Here is an 18417-nt window from a genome sequence, read left to right as displayed (position 1 = left end):
CTCGAACACACAAACATCACTTTCCAAAGACAAGACAGACCGACGCTTTCCCCAGCCGCTGATCTATCAGGGTACCGCTGAGCCGCCTCAGGGTGCTGAGGCAGTGACGGGAGCAGCGATGGAGACTCCCACCCAGGTCCCCCCCCCAAAAAAAAAAGGTCCTTTGCAGAGCGGGTTTGAGACCTGCAGCTCCTGTGCCGAAGGAGACAGGGCTGGGAGGAGGCTTGGGACTGTTACCAGCTCCGTTCCCGTCACGTGGAAGGGGTTTTAGATGGAGGAGAAAGTGCTTTAAAAGCAGCCATGGCCAAACGCGGTCGTTACGCCACATTAACACTAATTAAGCACCAGAGCAAATCAAGAGGGGACAGAGCAGCCACTGTCCTGGCTGGCCCAGGGGCTTGGGCTTGCTCCACACCGCTGCCAGGCATCGACATGGGCCAGAGGAGAGGAGCGGTCGCTGCTCTGCTCCCCCAAAGCATCCCCAGGACAGCAGTGGCAGGGAAATTCATTTTTAAAAAACAAAATTCTCCTCTTACGCCTTGATTTACTGGACACCAGCCCATGGGTGTCTTCACAAGCAGTTGCTGCCTCTGTTCTCCCTCTCTCGCTACTCCTATATAAAGTCTAATTCTAACATTTCCCCATCTTTAGTGGGAGGAAGAAAAAATATACATATATTAAAATACCTTTATTTCATTACTAAAAACACGTGTAGTGTGCAGAAATCCATAGTGTCCTTGAGCAGCCGGCTGTTCGGACGCAGGAACTAAACAGCCAAAATACCCACAAAACCTAATTATTTTAAAAACGCCGCGCGCGCTGCGAAAGCTGCAGCAGCCGCATCCGGAGTGCGGGAAGGGTCGGGGACCCGGATCGAGCTGCCCGGGGCTGGTGCCGGGCTCCGAGCCCTCGGCTGTCCCCGGCCGGGCGCCGTCGGCTGCGGATGCTCAAGCGCGTTGCGTCGGGGCGGGGAAGCTTCGTTGCAAGCAGCCGCTCTCCCCGCCCCGGGGCCGTGCTGCCCCGGGAGCCGCGAGCCCCAGGTTTGTCTTTGGCAGGTTTCCATCACCCCCCGCTGCCCGGAGCCCTCCCCACCCAGCCCCTCCCCCCCCCCCCAGTTACTTCTTGAAGAACTTCTTATTGAGAAGGAAAATGAGCAGGTTGACGTTGACTTTGGCCTTGTCGAACATCTTCATGACGGCTACGCCCTCGTATTGCAGCTGCAGGAGGTCCTGCGGGAGAGGTGACCGTCACCACCGAGGGTCCAGCCAGGGGAGGGGGGCGGGGGTCTTCCACCCCCAGCACCCAGGGGAGAGGGGACCCAGCACAGAGCTGGGTTTGCATCAGGATGATGCACGGCGAGGCTGGCGGGGCTGCCCACGGGCTCCCAGTCCCCCCCAAACCAGGTGGGTATGGGGACACCAGGCCCCCCTGCAACCCCCCCACTGCCCCGGCAGCCCCAGGACGGGTTCCCCACCTGGTAGTGCAGCTGGAACCGCTCCATGTCGACCCCCATGAACTTGGCTTTCACCTGAAACCTGCCCGATTCCTCGCAGGGGACGATGTCAAAAATCACGTTCCTGAACCTGAAGGGAAGGAGCTGCTGGTGACCAAAAGGAGCTTCGGGGCTTTGACACAACCGAGGAGCGGGTCACCCCCTTGGCACACACCAGGCCAGACCCACAGCCCAAAACCCGCCTCCAAATCCCGACACTCCCAGTAACACCCGAAACAACTCACCCCATCCTTGGAGGGGACACAATGGTGGGGCCACGTGCCCCCTCCTCCCGGGCTATTTTCACAGAATCATCATAGGATGCTTTGGGTTGGAAGGGACCTTTAGAGGTCATCTAGTCTATCTGCAGTAACCGGGGACATCTGTAGCTCAATCAGGTTGCTCAGAGCCACATCCAACTTGACCTTGATGGCTTCTGTGGCTGGGGACTCCACTACCATGGGCAACCCACTCCAGTGTTTCACCGCCCCCATGAAAGATTTCTTCCTTGTAGGCAGCCTAAACCCACCCTTCCTCAGTTCAAACGCGTTACTCCTTGATACGACTCCTGAACCCACCCAAGCTTTGTGCTTCAGCAGCTCAACCCGTGGACCAGGGGCTACGTACTGGCTGAGCGGCAAGTCCTCGATCTCCAGCAGCACGCCCTTCTCCAACAGCCGGGCCGCCGTGTAGTGCAGCGACTGCAGCTTCTTGTTCTTCCCGCTGACCCTTGAAGAGAAGCAACCACACGCTCGGAGCTGGTCTCCAGCCACGCGCAACCCCTCAGACCCCCAGCAGCTCCAGGACTCGCAACATCCAGGCAGCAATGAAATATATATGTATTTTTTTTTAATTATTCCATTTTTGTAAGGAAACATACTTGTTGCTGGCTGCCAGGTTGTCGAGGCAGGTCTTGATGTACTGGTTGTAATAATCAATCTGCTCCTCGTAAAACAAGGTCTTGGCGTTGAGGCCCTGCAGGGTCTGTCGGAGCTTCAGGAGCTCCCCTTTGCGGTGCTGCCGGTAACGCCTCTGGTTGCGGATGTCCTGGAGGAAACCAAGCCATACAAGAAAGCCAACATAACCAGTTCTGAGCTCCACTGAAGCACCAGAGAGGGATCTCAGGTGGGTTTAGAGGTGACCTCCCCAACTCTGTTTCCCCAGCACACCTTGGCCAGCTCGTTGACGAGCTCCTGGTACTGATGGGCAGAGTCCACGAGCCCCAGGCTCTCCAAGCGCCGCAGGTTGCGGATGATCTTGCGCTTCTTCTCCTCCATGGACAGCTGGCTGTTGGCAGCCAGGGAGCGGTTGCGTTTCAGCTTGGCCGGGGTCTGGGCGTCCCGCAGCGCTCGCCGGTGCATGAGGTGGTCATGGGAGGCTTCCTGGGGACGAGAAGGGGGTGAGCCTGGTGCATGGCTGGAACGGGACATCAGGAGATGGAGCAACCAAACTCTCCTCACACACACACACTTTGACACCGGTTTCTTCTGGCCCAAAACACGACCGTTCTCTGAAGAACGGAGCCCAGCCACTGCTGGAGTGTAAGAGCAGTGGCCAAGCCTGCGAGAGGAGCAGGGCAGCTTTCTGCTGAGGGCTTGTTCGCCGTTCCCCAAAGAAGTTTTTTAGCTCATCCCACCTCATGCTCCGAGGCCAGGGTCCACAGGATCTCCGGGAGAGAATCTCCTGCCTGGGACTGGATCACGTCCACCAGCATCTGCTTGGTGCTAGAGACCAGAGGAAGAGGAGGTCAGGCGTCCGCTCCAGACCGTCACCCTCCTGCACCACAGCAGCATGTTATTTAGCTGCCTCAAGGGGTTTCTTGCCCCTCTTGAGCATCCCAGCTGGCCCCCCAACCCCCAGCAAGCTCTCCTGCAGACTGCAGAACCCATCCTCACCTCAGCATCAAGCTCCTTGTGTCGTTCTCCTCACTGCTGGCCGCCGGCACCAGCTTACTGGTGAGGGTGAGGGAGATCTCCATTTTGCTGAGCTGGGAGAGCATCTGCTCGGGACTGCTGTCTGCCGGGCTGGCAACGCTCTCCCCTGCAAGAGCAGAAGGAGCCTGAGCAGCCACGCTGGGCTTAGAAGATCTGGCTTCCCCGTGCCCAAAGAATCCAGCTAGAGCTTCATGTAAGAAAAGCATCCTGATCTCCATCCTCCTCCTGCCCGGGTGGGTGGTGGGCCCCAGGGTTCTACCTACCAACAAGGGACTGGACCGTAGGAAGTTCATCAAGATCTTCCAGAAGCTCATGCAGAGGGTCTCCATGGTGCGGTGCGATGGAGTCTTGGTGCTCGAGCAAGAGCTGGATGGTGCAATGGAGGAGAGTCAGCGGCAAAGGGGTACACAAAGAAACGGGGAATGAAGGTCAGTCAGGACCAACGCAATGCCCTTGGCACCCGAGGAGGAACTGCAAAGTCACGAGGTTCGGGGACGGACAAGCAGCAGAGAACCTGCAGAATCTGGATTATTTGCTTGCTTAAGGAGGAAAATAAAAGGCGAGGAGGAGTTGTCCTGGGTGGTGGGATACAGGGGAGCATGATGAAAGGCAGCAGAATGCCCAGGAAGTAGGATCAGAAGAAATGGAGCCTGCTTGTTTGCAGATGAGCTTCATGCCCTTACCTTATGCGTGTCGATGAGCTCCCCCACCATGATGTAGATGACCGGTTTGGCCACCGCCACCATCTCCGAGTACTCGTCCACATTAAACCTCTCTTCAGGCTCAGGGACGCAGCAGGCAGCAGAGATGAACCTCCTGCAGAGAAGAACCTCCTTGGTCAGCCCCAAAATCCCCGCCACCGGCTCGTTGCTGCCTTCCCACCCTGATGCCATCCTGGTGTCCACCTGAACTTGTTGTGGGTCTCCTCCAGGTACTGGTTCACTCCGCAGAGATGCGCATTCTCCCCATCAAAGGCTTTGCGGGCGGCTGCGTGCTGCAGAACTTTGGCGATGGAGCCCAGGCTGCGGCGGTGGTCGGGATGCAGGGTCACCCCAGCCGAGATGTCCACGATGTCAAAACCGTCAGGGGCCACCACCGCTGGGTTCATGAAGCGGTAGTAGAGCAGATTCCCCACGATCTAGGGCACAAGACAGGCTGGGTGTTGGGGAGCAGGCAGGCTGGTGCCCAAGGAGGTGGTAGCTCATCAGGAAGCGCTCTTTCATCCTTGCACTGCCCGGTGGAACCCTCCCATAGGGGACAGCAGCACAGAGAAGCGCCCACTGTTGGCATTTCCTTGGTGGCTCAAGGAAAATGTTGACTTGAAGGAGTTTCTAAGTCATAGAATTGTAGAATCATAGAATCATTAGGGTTGGAAAAGACCTTGAAGATCATCAAGTCCAACTGTCAACACATCACCCCTGTGCCTACTAAACCATGTCCTGAAATGCCAGATCTACACATTTTTTGAACCCCTCCAGGGATGGTGATTCCACCACTGCCCTGGGCAGCCTGGTCCAACGCCTGACCACTCTTGCAGTAACGACATTTTTCCCAATATCCAATCTAAACTGACCCTGATGCAACCTGAGGCCACTTCCTCTTGTCCTATCACTAGTTACTGGGGACACAACGTGACTTGACCTTCTTTGGAGGGATACTGGCCCTTCACATGCGCACACGGTTGAACCACACCAAGGCACGCCGATCCCCCAGCCCCAAGGTACCTTGTCGATCTCCTCCACCGAGGCCTTTGGGAATTTCTCAGCCAAGGATGTCCTCAGGATTTTGGCCACGTAGCGCATCCCATAGCTGAGGAGAGGGCAGGGAGAGGTCAGTCAGCACGCGGGGCAGCACCAGGCTTGGCCACCCTGCCCCATCCCTACTACCCATCACCCAAGAAGATGCAAGTCCCCAGCCTTGGGGCCACAGAGGAGCCCATAGGAGAGGCTGACAGCTGCAGCATCTCTCTGCTCCCTCCCCTACGCTGCTGCCAGCCCAGACTTCCCTGGAGGAAGCATTCATCCTCCAAGATTACCACAAAGCTCAGCTTCTTCCTCATAGACACCTCAACACCAGTAGTCAAGCGCTCAGAGATGGAGTGGCAAGAAGAACCAACCCACCGAGGCGTTGCTGGAGGAGCAGAAGCAGCAGCACCCGCTGATATTTGAATTTCCTCTTGCTGAGAGTGCAGTAACTCAGCCTTGCAGCAGCTGAGGGGCCGGGAAGCCCCCCATCACCCAGCCTCCCTTTCTAAGGCCTTGCTGAAGCTACCTTCAAGCCGACAGAGCTACAAGGATGTGCACACAAGCCATCAAGATACATACGGGATCTTGTCTACAGAAGAGGTGATGGCAGAGACGAACTTGTCTGTCATCGCGAGGAGGTTGCGGATAGAAATATCCAGCCGCCTTTGGACCTCGGGGTGGCTGAGAGCCTGCTCAGGGCTGACCTCATACGGGAGCTTACTGTAGATGGAAGAGAAGATCCCCATCACCATCCCAGCACCGAGCACTCTACGGTCGGGCTAAGCCTCCTTGTGCAGGGCCTGACCTTTTCTGCCCGCTCTGCGACTCGGTCTGATTGATCCATGCCTTGTAGATGTCCACAGGGTTGGTGCGGATGCTGAGGGTCTTGTCCTGCAGGACCTCCTGCACCGGGCCACCCAGGATCTGCCGCAGGGCGTTCTGCCCACGTGCATTGCGGTAGAAGCTGACCACCAGCCGGATCACCGTGGCGTTCCCCGTCAGGATGTCATGGACGTGATCCACCTTGGACCTGGGGAGAGAGATGGGATGGATGTGTTGAAGTGGATAGACCAGCATGCGTGTTCTCCAGTGCAGGAGGTGGCAGTCAGAGGAGATAACTGCATCTGAGATGATGCCCCTGGGTCCAGCCTTTTCCCCGAGCTGTCCCCAAACCAGGACACCCACGGCCACTCACCTGACCTCCTCCTGCAGCGCTGCTTTGAAGAGCTGGAGCAGCAGGTAAGCCTCCCGTGGGTTGGACGCATAGTTGTAAAGTGTAAAGATCACCGACTCCATGAACTTGGTGGACTTGTTCTGGGGCATCTGGAAGATCAGCCTGGCCAAGTACACAGGCTGGGTCTGGAGGGACAAGGAACATCAAGCTAACCCCAAGTGTCAGGGTGTGATGGGGGGCCAGGGGCCCCACACTGCTACCCCAGCTGCGGTGGACACAACAGAGGCCCCCAGCCCCACCTGCAGCAGGTAGAAGAGATGCTGGTAGGCCTCCAGCTTCTGCCGTTTCTCCTTGCTGAGCGACTTGAGCCCCTTCTGCTTGTCTATGGACATCATCTCCGAGAGCTGCTCCTTGTTCTTCTTGGTCAGCTTCTTGCAGTGGGAAACGACCTCCTGGAGCCCCACAGGCAAGGAGAGAGAAGTGCTGGTGACCGCCGGCAAGCTCCAGCTTTCAGCCCAGCTTCTGGGCAAAGGGAGCCAGAGGCACCTCAGCATTCCCCAACCCCTCCAACCGCTTTAAAAGCAAAGTGGATAGAAGCTCAAGCTGTGATGCCAAGGAGGGGAGGACCAGCTCTGCGCTGGCTGAATAGCTTGGGCACCGCGGCAGAGCCATAGGAGGTGGCTGAGGTCCTCTCCCCGCTGCCGTGCTCCCACCTGCAACGTGATCCTGTTCTTGACCAGCAGCCCGATCTTGATGTCCATGAGGTCCAGGTCGCTCTCCAGCTGCCGGTTGGCACGGATCCTCTTCACCACCTCCTCCTGCAGCCGCAGCACCTCCGACTCCTCCCAGAAGTCGTGCTGGCTCTGCTCCAGCAAGTGGACGAAGCGCCGGACGATGCTCAGCGGCGGGCTCCTGGCGTGGACTGCAGCAAGGCACGGCACCGCCGCGAGTCAAGGGGAAGACTGAGAAGCCACCCCCACCGCGGACCCTCGGACCCGAAACACCTCGCCGAGACACCCCATCCTCCTCCCCAAAACAGCATCATCTTTTCTCGTGTCCTGGTGTTGCAAGACGGCGCCGCGCTCCGCAGCCCCTCTCCAGGAAGCCTTCGGGAGCGGAAAGGCACCGAGAGCAACCCCGGGGCTGCTCTACCCAACGTCGAGCGGCCACCAAGCCACTGCCCGTCTCGTGCTGGCCGTGGGGACGCTGGTGGCCAGGCTGCTGCCACCTCTCCACTGCGCCGGGCCAACGAGGGAGGAGGCAGAGTCCCCTTCCCGATTAATCACAGCCGCTCCAGAGCGGAGCCGAGCAGGCACTCACCCAGCATCCTGTAATCCCCACGCGCCTTGTTAGCTCGCACGAAAGCCTGGATCTTAATTACAGCTTTAACCTGCCAAGACAAACAAGAGGGTGGGCGATGTTTCCCCCCTCAGCATCCCTGACCCCGTGGGGAGCTGGCCAGGCACCCGGCTGCCTGCTCCCGCCGTCGGGAATCTGCCGACACCCGGGATGAGTCCACATCCTGAATCTCTCCTCAGCCGGGGAGGGATTTCGGGATTTCACCCTCCCTCAGGGGCCATTTCACCTCCGCTTGCTGCACTTCACGCGCTGCAGCCACTCCAGAGGCGCAGCTTTAATCCCCGCAGCCGACGCATCCCTTTCTCCCCCAGATTCCCTTCCCCTCCAGCGGGCATCTTGAAGTCCTTGTTGGTTTTTGATGGAGCTGGAGTGGGTTTTCCTCACCTCACTCTTTACAGAGCCTGATAGTTTGGCTTCCAGACCCACCAAGCACATTTTCCTCTCCATCTTTCCCCGTGCAAGGATGCACCAACTTCCCCCTCCAGCTGCACGGCGAGGATTCGGGGGCAGAGGTCCGACCGCACGCTCGGGACCATCCCCCTCCATCCCCACGCGCTCCCAGGAGCTGGTTTGCTCCCCATCCCACCACTCACGTTCTGCCTGAAGTAGCGCAGCCTCTCCCGGTACTTCCTCCGAGCCTGCCACATCCTCACGCTCGCCTGGATCTGGGAGAGGTGTTCGAGCGGTTGGATAACGGACGGACTCGCTTGGCCAAAGTGGGTGGAAAAGGGGGGGAAAACTCTGGGGATTTCTGCAGGACGTTCTCCCCCAGCCCCTCACACGCTGCCCAGCTGCGCCCTGGTCCAGCTGCTGTATTCCCCCCCTGCCCAGCAAAGAGCCAGCCGGGGCAAGGCCACTGTCGATGCCCAGTGCAAAGGATGAAGGAAGAGTCTTCCAAACCTTGATCGCAGCATCCGCGTTGGCTCGCAGGTAGCGCAGCCTCTCCAGGTAAGCTCTGTGCTGCTTGTACCCTCTCCAGCAAGCCTGGGCACGAGAAAGAGACGACCAGCTACCGCGACCTGCGAAACCCGGTCGGTTTTTCATAGAACAGTTTGGGTTGGAAGGGTCCTCGAAGATCATCTGGTCCCAACCCCCTGCCATGAGCATGGACATCTTCCACCAGCCCATGGTGCTCAGAGCTCCATCCAACCTGGCCTCGAACCCTGCCAGGGAGGGGGCAGCCACAGCTTCTCTGGGCAGCCTGGGCCAGGGTTTCACCACCCTCATGGTGAAGAATTTCTTCTCTGGAAGAATTTCTTCCTGCTGATTTTCACAGAGCACGCGAGAGGGTAACGCAGCACGGGAGAAGAGGGAAAACCAGCACCACCAGCCCCGTACCGTCCTCTGCGGTGACCTGGGGGAGTCCCGGCTATTAAATGTCCAGAGCAGCAAGCGCCAGGGCTCCCCGGACCCGGCAGAGGAGGCTGCGAGCAGCCGCCCGTGGTTTGCATCCCCCCTGCCCGGAGGTGGGATGGATTCTGGCCGTGTCACCTGGATCCTGATGGCAGCCGGCCGCTGCTCCCGCAGGACGCGCCGTCGTGCCGCCAGCTCCCGACGGACGAGGAAACCCCGCAGCCGAGCCTGCAGCCTCACCACGAAGGCGACGTTGGATGCCCACAGCTGCTCCCGGTCATGCGCTGCAGTCACTCGGGTGATGACCGACTGTGGGGACGTGATGCACCGGTGACGCCGCGGCGATGCCGCCAGCACCTCCCCACCCTCCCCTGAGCCCCGTCCTCCCCGTACCTGGATCTCCTCCCGGCTCAGGTGTGTGGTGTTGATGCCACCGTCGCGTGGGTGCTGCCAGCTGCCCTCGAAGGTCTGCAGGCTCAGGTAGTACTCGGCTCCGTCCGACAGCCGGTGCCGGATCCAGCACGGCTTCCCGCTCCCTGCGCGCCGGGACAGAATCACAGAATGGTCGGGGTTGGGAGGGCCCTCTGGGGATCCCCCAGTCCAACCCCCTGCCCAAGCAGGGTCACCCAGAGCAGGCTGCACAGCACCGCGGCCAGGGGGGCTGGAATATCTCCAGAGAAGGAGACTCCACAGCCTCCCTGGGCAGCCTGGGCCAGGGCTCCGTCACCCTCAGAGGGAAGAAGTTCTTCCTCGGGTTCAGCTGGAGCTTCCTGTGCCTCAGTTTGTGCCCGTTGCCCCTTGTCCTGTCGCTGGGCACCACTGGAAAGAGCTTGGCCCCATCCTCCTGACCCCCCCCCTGCAGATATTGATCGGCATTTCTAAGGTCCCCTCGCAGCCTTCTCTTCTCCAGGCTGAACAAGCCCAGCTCCCTCAGCCTCTCCTCGTAGCAGAGATGCTCCAGTCCCCTCCTCATCCTCGTAGCTCTGCGCTGGACTCTCTCCAGTAGCTCCTCATCTTTCTTGAACTGGGGAGCCCAGAACTGGACCCAGCACTGCAGATGGGGCCTCCCCAGGGCAGAGCAGAGGGGGAGGAGAACCTCCCTCGACCTGCTGCCCACACTCATCCTCATGCACCCCAGGATCCCATTGCCCTTCTTGGCACCCAGGGCATGCTGCTGGCTCATGGTCACCCTGTCGTCCCTCAGCACTCCCAGTCCCTCTCCGCAGAGCTGCTCTCCTGCAGGTCAGCCCCAGCCTGTACTGGTGCCTGGGGTTGTTCCTCCCCAGGTGCAGGACCCTGCTCTTGCCCTTGTTGATCTCCATCAGGTTCCTCTCTGCCCAGCTCTCCAGCCTGCCCAGGTCTCGCTGGACGGCAGCACAGCCATTGGGACGGAGAGGTGCTGCTCCCCCCTCATGGCTCAGGCACGGTTGCACCCCTCCGCTGCTGGGGGAAAGGTTTTTGCAGCCCCCCCATCCCTCCCCAAGCTTTCACCTGCTTGTTTCTTGGTGGCCATCAGCGCAGCGAGCTGCTCCTGGTAGGGCTCGGCGCAGGCGCTCACCACGCCGCACAGGGCCACGTCGGGGTTGCACAGCACCCGCAGCGTCTGCGCCGCCTTCCCTTCCTTGATGGCCTGGTTGATGGCGGCAGTGCCCAGAGCCACTGTGGGAGTGGAGGGGGTCACGTGAGCCCCCTCTTGCCCCCCTCGCCCCCCAGCTCCCACGCCGGGGTGAGCACTCACTCCTCCTGGCTGCCACCGTGTCCTGGTTGGCCCTGCAGACCCCTGCCCGGATCTCTTCCCACCAAAGCACGGCTCCATCATCCTCCGTGGCCTGCGAGACAGGGGCAGACGGGGGGGACGATGGGGTCTAGCGACCTGTGCAGCCCCCCCAAGAGCTTCATCCATGCTGGTCTCGCCCTACATCGCCCCTCGAGCACCCTTTGCAGGGTGCCAAGGGTGATGCCACCCAACCTGGGCTTTCAGCCGTTGTGCCCGGGCCAGGACGTCATGGTAGCGTCGAGCAGTGGGGACGGCGACGTCGGGCAGGGCGGCCGCCGGCAGCAGCAACGCCGCCAGCGTCTTCTCGGGGTCCGCCTGCACCAGCGCCTGGTTGATGAGCCGCACAGCGAGGACTCCTGCGCGGGACGGAAGGGGCAGGCAGCTCAGCTCCCCTGATGCTCCGGGCACCCAGGGTAGAGCGAGCTTCTCTGATGTCTCGTTAGGGCTGCGCTCCCGGTAAGTTTGCAGAACCCCCTTCTCGACCAAAGCCCACGCGGACAGGACTCACGGTCGTTCTCATCTTGCACTGATGAATTGGTGCTGCTCACGCTGTCCTGGATGTCGTTCCAGCTCAGGAACTCGGTTCCCGCTTCCCTAGATCGGCCTTTCAGCCGCGTGAGGTCCTCAAAATACCTGCAGGACAGGCACAGGGCGACAGCTCAGCGGGTTGGAGCAGGAACGGAGCCAGCTGCCTTGCTTTTCAAAGGGGACAAGGTAAGGCACAGGGCAGGGAGGCTGGGGAAATGAGCCCACGTGAAGCCCCGACCACCCCCTCCCAAGGCACTGCCCCACCCCACCGACCCCCCCCAGACACAGCCACCGTCTCCTCACCGCAGCGCGTTCCCGTCCTCGACGCCCGCAAGCCCCAGGGCAGAGCTGACCAGGCTGCTCCAGAGCCCGTTGCCATCCCCGGCGTCCAAGGCTCGGTTCACCAGCGCCACGGCCGAAAGCATCTCCACAGCCACGAACAGCTCCTCCTGCACCAGCTCGCCCTGCGTGGGGTGGATTGAGAGGTGGATTGAGAACTGGCTGAAGGGCAGAACTCAGAGGGTCATCAGCGGCGCTGAGTCTAGTTGGAGGCCAGTAACTAGTGGTGTCCCTCAGGGGTCAGTACTGGGCCCAGTCTTGTTTAACTTCTTCATCAATGACCTGGATGAAGAGTTAGAGCGTACCCTCAGCAAGTTTGCTGATGGCACCAAACTGGGAGGAGTGGTGGATGCACCAGCAGGCTGTGCTGCCATTCAGCGAGACCTGGGCAGGCTGGAGAGCTGGGCAGAGAGGAATCTGATGAGGTTCAACAAGGGCAAGGGCAGGGTCCTGCCCCTGGGGAGTAACAACCCCAGGCATCAGTACAGGCTGGGGCTGAGCTGCTGGAGAGCAGCTCTGCGGAGAAGGACTGGGAGTGCTGGGGGACGACAGGGTGACCATGAGCCAGCAGCGTGCCCTGGGTGCCCAGAAGGCCAATGGGATCCTGGGGTGCACTGAGTGTGGGCAGCAGGGTGAAGGAGGGTCTCCTCCCCCTCTGCTCTGCCCTAGTGAGGCCTCATCTGGAGTCCAGTGCTGGGCTCCCCACTTCAGAAAAGATGAGGAGCTACTGGAGAGAGCCCAGCGCAGGGCTGCGAGGATGAGGAGGGGACTGGAGCATCTCTCCTACGAGGAGAGGCTGAGGGAGCTGGGCTTGTTCAGCCTGGAGAAGAGATGGCTGCGAGGGGACCTTAGAAATGCCTCTAAATATCTGCAGGGGGGGTCAGGAGGATGGGGCCAGACTCTTTCCAGTGGTGCCCAGCGACAGGACAAGGGGCAACGGGCACAAACCGAGGCAGAGGAAGCTCCAGCTGAACCCGAGGAAGAACTTCTTCCCTCTGAGGGTGACGGAGCCCTGGCCCAGGCTGCCCAGGGAGGCTGTGGAGTCTCCTTCTCTGGAGATATTCCAGCCCCCCTGGCCGCGGTGCTGTGCCCCCTGCTCTGGGTGACCCTGCTTGGGCAGGGGGTTGGGCTGGGGGATCCCCAGAGGGCCCTCCCAACCCCGACCATTCTGTGTGATTCTGTGGGGTGGGCAGAGACGTTGAGCCCCCCGTACCCCCACCCTCCAGCCCCGGCAGCACCCCGGGCGCGGGGGAAGCCCCCCCCATCCTAGCAGAGTCACCGACCCCCCCCGGGTTGGTGGGACCCAGAGCCCGTTCCCGGTGAGGTCTCACCCGTGGGTGCTGGCGCTGCAGCAGAGCCAGCTGCTGCTGGTACAGCGGGGCGGCGAGCGGGTACACGTCGGGCAGCTGCGCGGCCGGGTCCGTCAGCGCTGCCAGCGTTGCGGCCGGCGTCCCTCGTCGGATGGCCGCGTTGATCCGGCCCACGGCCCGCAGCACTGAGGGAGGGAGCGCGGCCAGCTGGCACGGGTGGGTTGCGGGAGGTGGCCGTGCCCCGTCTCCCCCGGGACACCTCGCCACACAGGACCACCAGCCCCAAAACCTGCTGCGAGCACCGCGGTCACCCCAAAGACTCACTGCCGCGCTCCTCCTCCTCTCTCTCGTTCGCCGCGAGGATCGCTGCCTCCACCTCCTCCTGCCCCAGCGGCTCCACGTAGCCCAGCTCCTGCAGCGGGCAGAGAAAGCGGCTCCGCGTCTCGCACCGCATCCTGCTCGCGCCGAAGGAGCGGCCGCGCTCAGCACCCTTACGCCAAGCTGCCGACTCCCTGCCCAGGGGAGAAGCCCCCTTCTCCCGGGGTCGGCCGCAGCCCGGGGGTCCCCCCACCCCCTTACCAGCGCCTTCTGCTCCCGGTCCGCGCTGAGCTGCTCCATGTAGCGGGTGAGGTTGTCGCGCCGGAGGCAGCGCAGGGCCAGGACGGGGTCCTGCAGCGCGCGGTACAGCGCCGGCGCGTCCTGTGTCTCCAGGGCATCGTCCACCTCCTCCAGGGCTCCGTGTGCTGGGGGAGAGGCCAGGTCGCACCCGGAGAAGGTGGGACGGTGAGCGGGTGAAGCATCCCACGGCTCCGGGGAGCGAAGGGAGCTATAGCTGTAGCCCGAAGATGTCCATAATTTGAAGTTCTCCTTGGAAACGCGCACCCAGCCCAGCTCCCCGCGGGGTCTGAAGCTGGCCTGAGCAGAGGGCTCCCTGCTGCTCTGCCCACCGCCCCGGGCAGGCTCTCCCCCGTGGTCTGGGGTACCACGGTCCCACCGATCAGCTCTGGAGACCACCACGCCCCAACCTCACCCCCCCAGAGGGAAGATAGAGCTTTGCTCACCGTTCACTTTGTTGATGTTCCCCTGGATTTCAGCCTGGGTCAGACAGCGGTCATAGATGTCCTCTCCCTCGGGGATGACCTGCGGGTGCTGGAGAGGGACTCCCCGCCCTGAGCTTGCTGCGTGCGTGGGCCGAGAGAGTTCCCTGCAGACGCCCGGGCTCGTTGCCCAACCCCAAGCTCTGGGTCAAGCAGCCCCCAACCAGGAATCGCTTCCCTGCCGCTTCCCCCCCATATTCTGCTCATCACAAGGGCTCTCAGGCTGCGTTTCACCCGCCAAGCATGGGGACTTCTCCGACCGAGACGGACCCCTCCAGCTGGAAGCACCCACCAGCACATCAGCGAAGGGGCTGCTCTCCTCCCAGTCCCCCCCAGTGCCCTCCTCACCCTGTTCCTGGCGTTGCTGCCCTTCTCCAGCTTCGCCTGGTGAAGCATCTCCTGGTAGGCGCCGGCCAGCACCTCGCGCAGGTCGAGGAGCATCGCGTTGGGGTTGCGGAGGGCCACCATGGTCTGCGCCGCCACCCCCCGATCCACCGCCTCGTTGATGGCCAGCACCGCGGCGTGGACTGGAGGCATGGGGGGGGTGAGCTGGGGGGGGTGAGCTGTGCCACACACAGCGGTGGGAACCCTCCCTTCTCACAGAATCATTAAGACTGGAAAAGACCTCGAAGATCAAGTCCAACCATCAACGCAACACCACAAAGCCTGCTAAACCACGTCCCCAAGTGCCACATCCACACGGTGTTTGAACCCCTCCAGGGATGGGGACTCCCCCACCACCCTGGGCAGCCTGGGCCAAGGCCTGACCGCTCTTCCAGTAAAGACATTTTTCCCAGTATCCAATCTGAACCTCCCCCAACGCAACTGGAGGCCATTCACAAAGAGCAAGATGCAGCCTCCAGCGCCCGGGAAGCATCAACATCCCCCCCCAAAGCATGAACCCCCCCCCCAAAAGTCAACCACCCCCCCAAAGCGTCAACCACCCCCCCAAAGCGTCAACCACCCCCCCAAAGCGTCAACCACCCCCCCAAAGCGTCAACCCCCCCCAAGCTGGCCCCAGATTTGCCGTTCAGGGCTGAGATCCCCCTCCCACCGCGGGCGCCCTTCACCTGCCGCTTCGTCCCCCGAGAGCTCGTTGGCCAAAATGCCGCCGATCTTGCTGAAGGCGGGCAGCTGCAGGCCGTACTTCTCCAGCTCCCGCTTCGTGTTGTTGATCTCCTCCTCTGGAGCAGGGCGCAGAGGCATCGCCGCTCAGCGCCGGGGGCCAGCGCCGGAGCCCCCCCGCCCCGCTCCCCGCCAAACCGCGGCGGTGTGGAACACACCGCGCCAGGGCGAGCGTCGCCGAGGCAGCTTTGGAAAAGCTTTGCCAGGGTCTTCGTTCCCCACATCCCTCCCACCACAGGGCTCGGACAACGTCGCCAGCAACCCCCCCCTCGCCGGCCCCGCGCCGTACCCGTGAAGTCCACTTTCCCGTACAGGTCGTGGATCTGCGGAGCCAGCCCCAGCTTGAAGAGGTACAGGCTGCAAGATGGAGCAGACACACGCCGTGACCGCGCAGCCGCTCGCTCCTTCTCCCTGACACCTCCACCCCTGCCCTGGTGACGCCAACGAAGGCCTTCACGAGCACGAACGCAGCTCACGACGGCGGCTTTGGCCCCGGACCGCCCACCTGAGCGCGTGGATGCAGTAGACCACGCGGGGCATGTTCTTCTTGTCGTAGATGTCGGTGGTCTCCGGGTGGAAGATCTGCCGAGAAGAGACAGCTCAGGTGGAGACGGCACCGAGACGGCCCATGGGGACCATGGCGTCCAAGGCGGGGGGGGGGGGACAGAGGGGACGGTACCGAGGGGAGCCCGACGTGGCTCATGGCGTCGCGCCAGTAGTTGATGTTGTCCGTGTGCCGAAAGTGAAGCCCAGCTGCCTGGAAGAGAAGAAAATGGGGGCTGAACCCCACCTTTGCCCACCCTCGGGGTCCCCCAAACCCACCCAGCCATGGCACGAGGTCGAAGGCAAAGCCTGTGACACCCCCCCCCCCCGGGGCAGCTCAGAGTCCCCCGTGACAATCGCAATCAGCGTGTCCCCCTCGCTGGGCGTCCACCAGCGATGGAAAGCTCCCTGGGAGTTTTGGGGGTACGCACGCCCCCCCACCCCAAAACCCCCGGCGCCGCGGCCTGACCTTGTACCGCGCCTGCTCGCGGTCGTAGATCTTCTTCAGGGGGACGACGGTGGGGGCGAAGCGGTGGCCCAGCTTGGCCAGCAGCACCCCGTTGCGCAGGGTCTCCTCCAGCTCGGTGGGGGGGGGCAGCTCCTCGCGCAGGCAGGCCTCCAGCCAGCTGCCAGGGCAGAGACGGGGCGCGTCGCCGACCCCCCCCCAACCCCGGACCCCCACCCAGGGGGGGAAAGGAGCACCCAAAGGAGACACAAACCCATAAACCCCCCCCAGAGCAGGGAGGGGTCGGCCCCCACCCCTTTCCTGCAGGGTTTAGCAGACGGGGGGGGTCTCAGTTTGGGTGCAACAGCATGGCTGAGTGGCCCCCCCCCAAAAAAAAAAAAACAACACCCCCAAACCCCACCTTTGAAGGGCCAGAAGAGCCCCAGGAGCAGGCAGGATTTGGCAGCCTCCCTCCCCAGACCCCCTGCGCCTTGTCCCCTGCCCCCCCCCGAAGTCCTTTGCCCCCCCCCCCCCCCAGATCGGAGCCCGAGGGGGTCCCCGACCCCGGCCCCACCGCTTGGCTTCCTCCAGCCGACACAGGTACTGGTAGGCCAGGTTCTGCCTCCTCTGCTCGTCCATCTCCTCCGCGGTGCGGCGTTCATCTGCGCGGCGACACGGCCGTGCCGTCAGAGCCCGCCGTCCCGGGGGGCTGCTCCAGGACCCCCCCAGCCCCCCCAGCCTGAGAATTCGCAGAGGACAGGCAGGAGGGAGGGGGGGGGGGGGGACGGCTGCAGGGCTGGGGGGCTTCGGCACCGCTGGAGGCACCCAGATCTGCCTGTCCCCCCCTCACCCCCAGACCTGCCTGTCCCCACGTCCCCCTGCACCCCCAAACCTGAGTGCCCCCCACATCCCACCCCACTGCCTTTCCCCGTGTCCCCCTGCACCCCCAAACCTGACCTCCCCCACATCCCCATGTCCCTGTACCCCACCCCACATCCCCCTGCACCCCCAGTCCTGCCTGCCCCCCAAATTCCCCTGTACACCCATCCCCCTGCACCCTCCACTACTGCCTGTCCCCCATCCCCTTGCACCCCCAGACCTGCCTGTTCCCCCATCCCCCTGCACCCCATCCCACTGCCTGCCCCACACATCCCCCTGCCCCAGCACCCCACCCCGCTGCCTGTCCAACCCCTTGCACCCCAAACCCCCTGCACCTCACACAACTGCCTGCTCCCCAATCCCCCTGCACCCCAGTACTGCCTGCACCCCCCAAATCCTTCCAAACCCCCATCCCCCTGCACCCCACACCGCTGCCTGTCCCCCATTCCCCTGCACCCCAAACCCACTGCACCTCACACAACTGCCTGCCCCCCCCCACGTCCTGCCTGCCCCCCACATCCCCCTGGCACCCCCAAAACCTGCCTGCCCCCGACATACCCCCCGCATCCCCATGCCCCTGCACCCCACATCCCCTTGTACCCCAGACTCCCGGCACCGCACCCCACTGCCTGTCCCCCCACCCCAGACCTGCCTGTTCCCCACAGCCCCCCCCCCTGCGCCCCACCCCACTGCCTCCCCCACCCAGACCTGCCTGTCCCCCGCATCCCCCTGCACCCCAAACCCCTGGCACCCCACCCCACTGCCTGTCCCCCATCCCCCTTGCACCCCCAGACCCGAATGCCCCCCACGTCCCCTGGCACCCCAAAACCTGCCTGCCCCCCACAGTCCCCCGCATCCCCATGGCTCCCCACCCCACCGCCTGCCCTCCACATCTTCCTGTGCGCCAGACTCATGGCACCCACCCCACCCCACTGCCTGCCCCCCCCAAGACCTCCCTGTTCCCCACCCCCCCCCGCGCCCCACCCCACTGCCTGCCCCCCCCAGACCTCCCTGTTCCCCCTCCCCCCGCGCCCCACCCCACTGCCTGCCCCCCGCATCCCAGAATTGCCCGCGCCCCCAAATTCCCCTGCACCCCCCCCACGTCCCGGCTGCCCCTCATCCGCCGGCCGGCCCCCCCCCCCGGCCCCTCACAGCGCGGCCCCGCTCCCTCCATGGCTGCGCGCGCGTGGCTCCACCCTCGGTTTGAATCTCCCGCCGCCCACGTGACGCCGCGCGGGGGCCGCCGGGAGCTGTAGTCCGGCCGCGGGGGCGCGCGGGGCGGGGCGGGGGCGCGCGGGGCGGGGCGGGGGCGCGCGG

The 18417-nt window shown here is 62.9% G+C and overlaps 1 protein-coding gene across 1 annotated transcript; it reads right to left on the bottom strand.

Annotated features, from left to right (window-relative positions):
- Window positions 1-1115: 1115 nt before the first annotated feature.
- Window positions 1116-18274, bottom strand: IQGAP3 (IQ motif containing GTPase activating protein 3). The gene is made up of 38 exons (XM_075445351.1): window positions 18253-18274; window positions 16796-16883; window positions 16246-16402; window positions 15913-15990; window positions 15739-15815; window positions 15523-15590; window positions 15179-15292; window positions 14457-14635; window positions 14073-14160; window positions 13591-13754; window positions 13336-13423; window positions 13033-13196; window positions 11666-11826; window positions 11343-11467; window positions 11027-11190; window positions 10796-10886; window positions 10549-10716; window positions 9451-9593; window positions 9196-9366; window positions 8605-8688; window positions 8298-8369; window positions 7666-7735; window positions 7059-7267; window positions 6645-6797; window positions 6367-6530; window positions 5977-6201; window positions 5751-5891; window positions 5151-5235; window positions 4332-4564; window positions 4110-4242; window positions 3690-3792; window positions 3388-3532; window positions 3129-3216; window positions 2662-2874; window positions 2373-2539; window positions 2120-2221; window positions 1475-1583; window positions 1116-1229 (listed from the first exon to the last, which is right to left on the bottom strand). The coding sequence occupies exons 1-38, from the start codon at window positions 18272-18274 to the stop codon at window positions 1116-1118; spliced, it is 4920 nt and encodes a 1639-aa protein (XP_075301466.1).
- Between the last annotated feature and the right edge of the window lie 143 nt (window positions 18275-18417).

The sequence above is a fragment of the Opisthocomus hoazin genome, chromosome 30, assembly GCF_030867145.1.
Source record: "Opisthocomus hoazin isolate bOpiHoa1 chromosome 30, bOpiHoa1.hap1, whole genome shotgun sequence".
In the NCBI taxonomy this organism is placed as follows: domain Eukaryota; kingdom Metazoa; phylum Chordata; class Aves; order Opisthocomiformes; family Opisthocomidae; genus Opisthocomus; species Opisthocomus hoazin.
Note: the sequence above shows the minus strand (reverse complement) of the source record. Positions and strands in the feature narration are given on the sequence as shown.